At 47.0% G+C, this 11,173-nt stretch overlaps 1 protein-coding gene across 1 annotated transcript; it reads right to left on the bottom strand.

Annotated features, from left to right (window-relative positions):
- Positions 1–1,001: 1,001 nt before the first annotated feature.
- Positions 1,002–10,864, bottom strand: CD3E (CD3e molecule). Its single transcript, XM_038380633.2, has 7 exons — positions 10,776–10,864; positions 10,543–10,659; positions 8,974–8,997; positions 3,959–4,159; positions 2,740–2,892; positions 1,845–1,891; positions 1,002–1,438 (listed from the first exon to the last, which is right to left on the bottom strand). Exons 2-7 carry the CDS (start codon positions 10,589–10,591, stop codon positions 1,382–1,384), a joined length of 531 nt encoding a protein of 176 aa, XP_038236561.1. The 5' UTR covers positions 10,592–10,659; positions 10,776–10,864; the 3' UTR covers positions 1,002–1,381.
- Between the last annotated feature and the right edge of the window lie 309 nt (positions 10,865–11,173).

Here is an 11,173-nt window from a genome sequence, read left to right as displayed (position 1 = left end):
TAGATGGGGCAGAGCTGAAGGAGGAATATAGTGGATGTGCACACGGCCACTTCTACGCCTTACGGCCCATAGCGATCATTGCATCTCCTTTTCGAGCCCCAGGGAACGTGGTGACAGCGGCGTTACTATCCTGGGCAGGGAAATGGGAACTAATGTAAAACCAGAGGACCAGGAGAGAGCCAGCCAAGCCCCAGTGCTCCGAGAGGGTCTATCCTTTACTCGCACTATTTAACGCATCTCTGGGAAGTGGGTGAGTCTCTGCCTATGTGATACAGATGGGGAAGCTGAGGGGGAGGGACTTAGCCACAGTCACAGAGGGACTCAGTGTCAGAGCTGGGGTCAGAGCTCAGGTGTTCCTGGCTCCCGGATTGGTGCTCAGGACACTGGACCTTGTCCCTCTTTGCCCTGGGCAGGAAAGAGGCCATCCGAGTGTCAGGACAAGATCAATGATCTATTCGACATTGGTGAGGCCTCATCTGGAGTACTATGTCCAGTTTTGGGCCCCACACAACAACAAGGATGTGGAAAAATTGGAAAGTGTCCAGCAGAGAGCAATAAAAATGATTAGGAGACTGGAACACGTGACTTATGAGGAGAGGCTGAGGGAACTGGGATTGTTTAGTCTGCGGAAGAGAAGAATGAGGGGGGATTTGATAGCTGCTTTCAACTACCTGAAAGGGGGTTCCAAAGAGGATGAATCTAGACTATTCTCACTGGTAGCAGATGACGGAACGAGGAGCAATGGTCTCAAGTTGCAGTGGGGGAGGTTTAGGTTGGATATTAGGAAAAACTTTTTCCCTAAGAGGGCGGTGAAACACTGGAATGCGTTACCTAGGGAGGTGGTGGAATCTCCTTCCTTAGAAGTTTTTAAGGTCAGGCTTGACAAAGCCCTGGCTGGGATGATTTAGTTGGGGATTGGTTCTGCTTTGAGCAGGGGGTTGGACTAGATACCTCCTGAGATCCCTTCCAACCCGGATATTCTATGATTCTGTGATTCAATGGGGCAGGGTGCTGGAGAGAAAAATCAAAGCATGTGACTGAAATAAATAAAACTGAAGAGTGAAAGGGTTCCCCAGCAGTTTGGAAAGGGTGATCAGGAGAGCCCAGCAGTCCCAAGAGGAGCCCGAAGAGGCGAAAGCTACAGTTATTTAATGGGGAAACCTTTTCTTCTTGTTTCTTTAGTCAGCGTTTGTTCCCTGGGGTCAAATCGAAGGCAGAAAGGAGGGTGTCCAAGGAGCGTCAGCGTCTCCCATTGTAGCTGCTGGGCTGGTCCCCAGAATGCATAGCTGCCCAGCATGGACTGCAAGGAATCTGTATCACACGGGACAGAAGCTGGGGGCCCCTTAGCTGCTCTCGTCCAACCTGCCATCTGCAGGGCAATTCAGAAGCCCCTGGACTGCAGCCCGGCGTACACTTCCCGTTGACCCTTCCTGATGGGCTGTGGGAACAGAAGCAGATGTGAGCAACAGGCTCTTGCGTTAACATAGCACAGTGACAGCATCTTCTACAACTGGGCTCTGTGCCAGGGCTGGGGCTCCTCAGTGCTACTACCAGGTGTGACTTGGGCGCAGGGAGCATGCAGCTTTGGGTATGCACACTGTACCTTGCATGCTGTGATGATCCTTCTGTTGATGACTCCTTGTACGGATAAATAACTACCCTTAGGAAGACACATGGCCCTGCTCTCAGTCACTCCTTCCCCCTCCACCCAGGTGAAGCCTGGCGCTGGACCAATGGTGTAATTTCTCAGCTCTCATCATCCCCCAAGAAGGCTGTGACCCCAATCCCAACAGTTCTGCAAAGGCCAAGAGAAGAGAAGGACCCCACCCTTTGGTTCCCGTTACCTCATAGTCCGGGTTTGGCACAGGCGGGGGGCGCACAATCTTCTGGCCTGAAAGGCAAAGCAGGGAGAACATTCAGGTGGAATACTACTGATTCTTAGTGCAGACACAGTGCTTCGCAGGCATGACTCATCCCGGTGGCTCCGTGGGCGTTTCAGAAACAGGGCACAAAATGTCCCCCAATTTTGGGGGCCCAATTGAGACACCTCGGCCCTGAGCACCTGGCCTTTGTCACATCCAGAACGCAGGACTGTCCTCTGAGACACAGGCCTCCAGCCCCTGAATCAAAGGACACTCTGCCCGGGGTGCAAAATGCAGTGCTGCCAGCTCTTGGGCATGCCGGTGACTTGTGGTGTACATCTTAGTGCCCCCACTGTGGGAATCAGGAGACTGCACAAGAATCTCAGCTTCCATTTTAAAACAAGGCAGTTTCTAGCCCTCCTGGTTGCAGAGAAAGGCCTAAAAATGTGACCCAACCGATGGGCTCAGAGAGCAGAGACAACCCCCCCCCCCCCATTTCTCATTTAAACAAAATCTCGTGATTTTTAAGCCAACTCCCTGAGGTTAGGGCCTGAGTCGTGCTGTGAATGCCTGAGGGCGGCTGTGCTGTGATACCGCCGGGGAGCATCTAGAGCAGGCCAGCCCTTCCAGCCAGCCCACCCTCCCTTTGCCTTTCTCATGGCGGCTTCCCCACAGCCTGTGCAACGGGTCCTGTGGCTGGGTGCTTTCAGCACAAAACAGCAGCTGCACCTTCCCCACACGAAGGCAGCACAGGGTGTGGTCAGCAGCAGGAGGAGCCTGAGGTGGGCTTGACCCCAGCGTTTCCACTTGTGGGGCCCAGCCCAGTTGAGGGTGCTCAAGCGACTAATTCACAGGAGAGATTCGAACCGGCTCTTACCTCTCTGATGAGCTCCAGCACTGCCACCGACTCGCCCCTTCCAGTTCTTGCTGAAGTAATAGACCAGCATCAGCACCCCGAGGGTGATGAGGAGATCTGCGATAATGACCCCAGCCACTGTCAAGACATCCAGCTCCTCACAGTTCTCGCAGACTGCAGTGGGAAGGGACAGGTCAGGGGCTCAGCGAGAGGGAGAAGGGCAGAGCAGGGGGACGGCAGGAGGTGGGAATCACAAGTCCCAGCCCAGAGACACTGCTGGGTAAATGCCCCATGTTTGGCCAGCCCAGACCTCACCCACTTGCTTTGCGTGGATGAAGACCACACACGTCACATGGGGAGCAAGAACAGTAAGCGGAGAAGTGAAGGGGGAAGGGAGAGACCTTTCTGTTCCCCGCTACACACGCCTCACTCTGCCAATACCTCTGGGGTGGCTGGAGCGGTCAGTGACTGAAATGTCCCTTCGTTTTTCTGCATGGCCCCTGGCAGCAGGGTGCAAACATCCCTGAGTTGTAACAGCTCGTTCCATGCTCCCCCCACCTCCAGCCCTTTCTGTCTGTGCCGGAAAGAGCGCAGGGATTCTCGGGCTCCCTGAGAAGCTCCCCAGACACCCGAGATAGCGCATGGGCTGCAAGGAGCTTTGTCAGAATGGAGGAGAATTGATTCAGTTTCCAAGAGGGATTGGGGAAACCGAACTGTGCCCTCTCCAAGCCTCCAGACCTGAAGTCTCCTGCCAAGATCCTGAAGGTTCAGGATTCTCTGAAGCTCATGAAAGCTCACTGGTCTTGGGGAGAGATAATAGTCTCACATTTATACAACCTCTCACATTTATACACCCATCCCAAAGCAGCTCCCAAGCTAGGTGTGTAAAGTGCCTTTGAAATGCAGCCACCTCTGGGATGGAGGACACAGCAAGGGCAAAGCACACCACACAACAGTGCAGAGAGCGGTAATTGAGCCACACATCCCAGGGCAAACACATACTCTTTTGAACAGTGCCCCATGGAATTGCAGTGTTCATGGGGGGTCGGCTGGACCTCAGAGCAGCTGAGTGTCGAAGTCAGTCCCAGCAGCGCCCCTGAAAATCAGGCCTCTGCGTACATTATGGCATGTGAATCATTCGGGCAATAAGGTCACAGAGTTAATCGCTAGCCTCTGTAGCCTCCCATGACATCTCATGTGCCTGCTTATTCGCATGCAAGGGGCGCTCTCTCCCATTTACCTTTTGCCTTAAGGTGAAGTTTGCCGAGGCCATTCTTGGACTTGCATGTATAGTCCCCGTCATGCTTGGAACTCTCGTAGTTCTCAATCTGATAGATCTTGTTGTTAGCTACTACCTGTCCGTCTTTTTCCCATTTTTCCATCTTGTTTTCAGTGAGGCAGGTGAGAATCACTTTGGTCTTAGAGATCACCACCTCAATTGCTGCAAAAGGGGAAGAAAGAACAACAGAAACACAGAGGTATTCAGTAAAACCAGTGCTTAAAATGGGCAGGGCAAGGGGGTCCCAGACGCAGCAAAAACAGAATTAACAATGGAGCTGTGTCACTGAGGGTTCACTTTGAGCACTGCCTTGTCTCTCGGAGGGACTCTGGGAATGGGATCGTTAGGTTAAATGTAAAACCTTTAACCTAGTTATCAGTTCGGGGGAAGCTGTAGTGTATAACACTCTCCGCATTCACAAGCAATGGCTTCATGAGCTAAAAATTGATCACCATTATTATGTAATCAGTGGACTCACAAAGTTGAACTGGGAATTGTCTCTCTTGTGCACGAACACTGATTTTGTCTAGGATTGTGATAAACGCCCCAATCTTTTCTCAGACCACTTTAAGCACTGAATAAAACTTGCTGGAATCAGCTTCTGTACCAAATGACTGGAGGAGAAGAGCTCATGTAACACCAATTTTTAAAAAGGGCTCCGGAGGTGACCCCGGCAATTACAGGCCTGTAAGCCTGACTTCAGAACTGGGCAAACTGGCTAAACTACAGTAAAGAACAAAATTGTCAGACACATAGATGAACATAACCAAACTGTACCATAGAATCTCTACGGATAGTAATTCCATGCTCGAATAAGAAGAATATAGAGGTAGGGATATATTACCACCTGACCAGGATGGTAATAGTGACCGTAAAATGCTCAGAAAGATTAGAAAAGCTATTAAAATAAAAAACTTAATAATAATAATGGGGAATTTCAACTATCCCCATATTGACTGCGTACTGTAATACAGGAAGGCCAGGGAGCAGTGGTAGAGGGGAAATATGGAGAAAGCCCTAGGCTAATTAAGGTGTGCTTCCCTGTAGACTAGGGAGGGTTGCTACAGGTTAATTGGAGCACCTAGTCAATTAAGCCCTGTCAGGAACCTAATAAAACCCCTTGCTCCAGGCAGTCATGGGAGGAAGAGAAAGGAATAGAGCTTGGAGGGGTGTCGTAAGATTTGAAAAACCAGATAACTGAAGTGAGGGAGACTTCATCTCCCAACATCTAAGGACCAAAGGTTCCCACCCAAGGGGGAAGAGGGTAAGAACCTGCAGAGGCTGGGGCTCAGGCTCAGAGTGAGGAGCAAACCCAGATCCCTCCCCTGCTTCCCTCCTCTACCACCTTCCTGGGCCACTATTAGGGACCTCAGTGGCCCAATAGCAGGGGCAAGAGGTGGCATCTTAGCCCCCCGCCAAGAAAAGCACAGGACCCACCATACTAACATTGGATATCTTGCCACAGTACATATAATCTCAGAATGGGATCAAGAGAACGTTTCTTGACACCTTAAATGACTACTTCTTGGAGCAGCTAGTCTTGGAACCCACAAGGGAGAGGCAATTCTTGATTTAGTCCTAAGTAGAGCACAGGATCAGGTCCAAGAAGTGAATATAGCTGGACCACTTGGTGATAGTGACCACAATATAATTAAATTTAACATCCCTGTGGCTGGGAAAACACCACCGTGGCCCAACACTGTAGCATTTAATTTCAGAAAGGGGAACTACACAAAAATGAGGAGGTTAGTTAAAGAAAAATTACACAAACTAAAAACTGTTTCCCATGCTAATTTTTCCCCTGCTGTTACTCACACCTTCTTGTCAACAGTTTGAAATAGGCCATTCTGATTATCACTACAAAAGTTTTTTTTCTCCTGCTGATAGATTAATTGATTAGTCTCGTTAGAGTCGGTATGGCAACCCCCATTTTTTCATGTTCTGTGTGTGTGTGTGTGTGTGTGTATATGTATAGATAGAGCTAGATCTATCTCCACACATATATATATCTTCCTACTGTATTTTCCACTGTGTGCATCTGATGAAGTGGATTTTAGCCCATGAAAGCTTATGCCCAAATAAATTTGTTAGCCTCTAAGGTGCCATAGGGACTCCTTGTTCATTTTGTGATACAGACTAACATGGCTACCACTCTGAAAGAAATTAAAAGGTACAGCACCAAAAGTACAATCCCTGCAAGCTGCATGGAAACTTTTTAAAAAGACACCATTATAGAGGCTCAACTTAAATGTATACCCCAAATTAAAAAACACAGAGAACCAAAAAAGAGCCACTATGGCTAAACAACAAAGCAAAAGAAGCAGTGAGAGGCAAAAAGGCATCCTTTAAAAAGTGGAAGTCAAATCCTAGTGAGGAAAATAGAAAGGAGCATAAACTCTGGTAAATGAAGTGTAAAAATATAATTAGGAAGGCCAAAAAAGAATTTAAAGAACAGGTAGCCAAAGACTCAAAAAGTAATAGCAAAAAAAAAATTTAAGTACATCAGAAGCAGGAAGCCTGCTAAACAACCTGTGGGGCCACTGGATGATCTAGATGCTAAAGGAGCACTCAGGGATGATAAGGTCATTGCAGAGAAACTAAATTAATTCTTTTCATTGGTCTTCATGGTTGAGGATGTGTGGGAGATTCCTAAACCTGAGCCATTCTTTTTAGGGGACAAATCTGAGGAACTGTCCCAAATTGAGGTGTATTAGAGGAGGTTTTGAAACAAATTGATTAACAGCAATAAGTCACCAGGACCAGATGGTATTCACCCAAGAGTTCTTAAGGAACTCAAAGGTGAAATTGAAGGAATACTAACTCATCTGTAGCCTATCATTTAAATCAGCTTCTGTACCAAATGACTGGAGGATTGATAATGTGATGCCAGTTTTTAAAAAGGGCTCCAGAGGTGACCCTGGCAATTACAGGCTGGTAAGCTTAACTTCAGTACTAGGCAAACTGGTTGAAACTATACTAAAGAACAAAATTGTCAGACACATGGATGAACATAATTTGTTGGGCAATAGTCAACATGTTTTTTGTAAAGGGAAACGATGCCTCACCAATCTACTAGAATTGTTTGAGGGCGTCAACAAGCATGTGGACAAGGGGATCTCTCTAAACTGGGTGACTGGGCAACAAAATGGCAGATGAAATTCAAGGCTGATAAATGCAAAGTAATGCACATTGGAAAACATCATCCCAATTCTATGCATAAAATGATGGGGTCTAAATTAGCTGTTACCACTCAAGAAAGAGATCTAGGAGTCATTGTGGATTGTTCTCTGAAAACATCCACTCAATGTGCAGTGGCAGTCAAAAAAGTGAACAGAAAGTTGGGAATCATTAAGAAAGGGATAGATAATAAGACAGAAAATATCATATTGCCTCTATATAAATCCATGGTATGCCCACATCTTGAATACTGTGCGCAGATGTGGTCGCCGTATCTCAAAAAAAGATATATTGGAATTGGAAAAAGGTTCAGAAAAGGGCAACAGAAATGATTATGGATACGGAACAGCTTCCGTATGAAGAGAGATTAATAAGATTGGGACTTTTCAGTTTGGAAAAGAGGCGACTAAGGGAGGATATGACAGAGGTCTATAAAATCATGACTGGTGTGGAGAAAGTAAACAAGGACGTGTTATTTACTCCTTCTCATAACACAAGAACTAGGGGTCACCAAATGAAATAAAGAGGCAGCAAGTTTAAAACAAACAACAGGAAGTATTTTTTTCACACAACGCACAGACAACCTGTGAAACTCCTTGCCAGAGGATGTTTTGAAGGCCAAGACTACAACAGGGTTCAAAAAGAGAGCTAGATAAGTCAGGGAGGATAGATCCATCAATGGCTATTAGCCAGGATGGGAAGGAATGGTATCCCGAGCCTCTGTTTGCCAGAAATTGGGAGTGGGCGACGGGATGGATCGCTTGATAATTGCCCTGTTCTGTTAATTCCCTTTGAAGCACCTGGCATTGGCCACTGTTGGAAGACAGGATGCTGGGCTAGATGGATCTTTGGTCTGACCCAGTATGGCCGTTCTTATGTAAACCTTCTCAACCCAGAAACCACCTTTTCCAGCTTACAGGCCAATCAGAATGCAGATTTCAGAAGCATGCACACTGCGTGGCATGGCTCTGATTAGTGAAAATGGACTGTGAGCGGGGCACAGGTAAATGGGGGTGGGGAGAGATTGTTTGCCCGTGGACCGGAATTAGATGGAGAAAAATTAAAGTTGGAAAGAGAGAGTGAGTGTGACTGCTGCCCCAGGGGAAAAATGCAAATGGAAAGAAGGGAAATAATTCACCCCATTGTCTACCCATCTGAGTCAGCTGTGACACTGTTCTTAGACTGTGAGCTAGTCAGGGCAGAGACTGGTGTCCTATGCATATGTGCTGAGCACAGTCCAAGAGGGTCCTGCTCCCAAATACAGCCTGGGTGCCACCCCAATGCCACTATTATATAATATAATACCTAGCTCTTTCCTCTATAGCTCTCAAAGTGCTTTACGCAGATCAGAATCAGTATCACCATGTTACAGGTGGGGAAACTCAGTAACTGTTGTTAATAATAAGACACCCCGACTAACTGCAGAGGGAGCCAGGTGGAACCCAGTATGCAGGTATAAAGTTTTCTGGATCTGTATTTTTAAAAAGAAGAAGTAAAGACATTCTCTATGATCCGACACACAGAGAGACGGACATGCGGGTAGGAGCTGGCTCAGGGCCCATTGGAGTTAATGGAAAGACTCCCCTTGACTTCAGTGGGTTCTGGGTTAGGCCCAGACCACACTTGCATGCTCACACTCATACGGGTGCTTAGACAAATGGGCATATGCTTTTAGTGGTTAAAGACGCCCCATTCTTCAGATTCCCTCTGAGCAGTTAGAAATGGGAGGGTCAATATTAGCAGCAGCACTTTTTAGATGTTTATTATGGCTAAAAACATTGATGGTAAAATCAACTTACGGATATCCTCCATCACGGTGTCAACTGCAAAAGGAAAACAACAAAAGCTATTAGCAAATCTGCCTCTCTCCTTGGCTCATCTGTTTAAAAATATCCTTTCCCTTATTAGTAACAATCTGCCTCTAGGGAGTAAATACAAAACACTAATCAATAATAATGCTGCTTTGAAAGCCAAACGCATGGGTGCCATGCCGACATTGGAAAACAGTCACAACAGCATTTATGTTTTATATCCATGTTATCAAACTTCCCAATCCTAGAAACATAGACAAAGATGGGATGGGGACGAAGGCAGGAAATGGTGTTGGAGACTAAAAAACCCTTCAAAACCCAAGGAGCTACTTAGAAGACTGGCAGTTGCTCTAATCCCTCCGCCCCTGCTTCCAGATCTGTAATTCCTTCTGTCCTGTGCTGCCCCCCAGGCTTTGATTTTGTAACTAAAATAGAAACTTTCTCTCTTTCCCCTAATGTCAGTTGGTTCCTACACTGTTCCCTTTGTACCACAAATCAGTGTCAGAACACCAGTGTGGCACCGTTTATTTTAGCTGGCCATACACCAGTGATCAATCCTGTTTCTCCACATGCCTCTCTGGTCTCTGCAGGCACCCGATCCTGCTTGGATGGCACTAAAAATGGTTACTTGATAATTAATTTTAGCTGATTTTTCAAATCAGTGTAAACAGCACCAATGAATTCATAGGGGATATTTCCAGTCCTGTAACAGTCCCCAAGGTGATTGGCTGCTTTATCCCCGCACAGAACTTTGTTTTAGACAGAGGGAATAAATACAGGTGCAGTAACACAAACTGATCATGGCCAAAGAGAACCCGAACTCTTTCAGTTCACATCAAAGCCAGCAACTGGCGTTTGCCGCTCACAGGCAGAGTGGCTGCAGAATTTATTTTTAAATTTCTTTTGCCCATTTCCCAATGAGCATATCGATCTAGTGATAACACTTACACATGCTTTGCCTTTCATCTGGTTACCTTTACACAGACTAATCAGTTAACCCTGACAATATTCAGGGGATACTATTATCCCTGCTTTACTCATTGTGAAGCTGAGATCTAGAGAGTGAAGCGATGGGTCCAAGAGCACAAGGCGATTTAATATAACAGCAAGCAGTAGGACAGGGGAGTCCAGATTCCAGATCACTCTGCTGCCCAAAGCACTGCCCTTCCTGTACCCTTCACCAGCCTCTTCAGACCATTGGTGAGGGCTTTGGAGTTTATTGAATTTGCTGATAAATAATAAGGATCTTCTCAGCAACTGACTTCTCTTTTAAAAAAGAATATAGAATGAAGTGCCTCAATCCCCTCTCTCTCTCGACTGCTCTGATTCTGCAGGGTGTGATTCCTGCTCCGTTGCCCCTCACATCGCTGTTAGTGGGGGTACATTTCTCATCAGCAAACGGCAACTTCAGTTTTACTGTAAGCCTTTGTGGCTGTGTAAGAACACCTAGCTGCTGGTGCTCCGCAATGTCCATTGGCACACACCAATACCCTCCCTGCATGAGCCCTTCGGGGTCACTTTTCAGATATCTGGTGGTCTCTAGCCATCTGTACTCACCCTCACAGAGCAGGAGCCTCAAAACAAGCAGAGCAAGCTCTAGCTTCATCCTGGCGTTCCCCCCACTTGCTCTCTTTTCTGTCCTTTCCAATCAGATTGGCATCATCCAGTCTGGCTCTGCAAAAAGAAAGAACACAGGTGCTTTCAAGTTTCTGTTTATGAGAAAGAGGCCTGGGATTGTTTCCCAGAATTGCATCTAAGAAGCAGTTCAGCGGCGCACAGAGGAGACTCACTGGTTTCAGCATAACATGCAAGCGGCTCAGAGAGACAGCAGATATCTATGATAAAAAAAAAAAACGGGCCAGGAAGTGCGGAGGCTCGAGATGCCTACATTTCCGAGTGTCACTGAGAACACGAGGGGGCTGCTGGTGCTGCAAGCACCTCTCTGACTCTCAGGCCAGCCCAGAGAGAGTTCTGGAGAGAGGAGAACACACAACCTGGCCCCAACAGATTTGCTTTCAGAGTCTCCCATCATTTTTAAACAATATTTTCTGAGTTAAGTTCAAAATGTTACAGTTAATTTAGCAAAGTGACGGCAACAAACACTAGACAGGCTGCAAGAAATGCAACAGCCAGCGGCAGACAAAGACACCCTGTGCAACGAGCATAAAATAGCCTGTAAGCTCTTGAG

Source organism: Dermochelys coriacea, chromosome 22, assembly GCF_009764565.3.
Source record: "Dermochelys coriacea isolate rDerCor1 chromosome 22, rDerCor1.pri.v4, whole genome shotgun sequence".
In the NCBI taxonomy this organism is placed as follows: domain Eukaryota; kingdom Metazoa; phylum Chordata; order Testudines; family Dermochelyidae; genus Dermochelys; species Dermochelys coriacea.
Note: the sequence above shows the minus strand (reverse complement) of the source record. Positions and strands in the feature narration are given on the sequence as shown.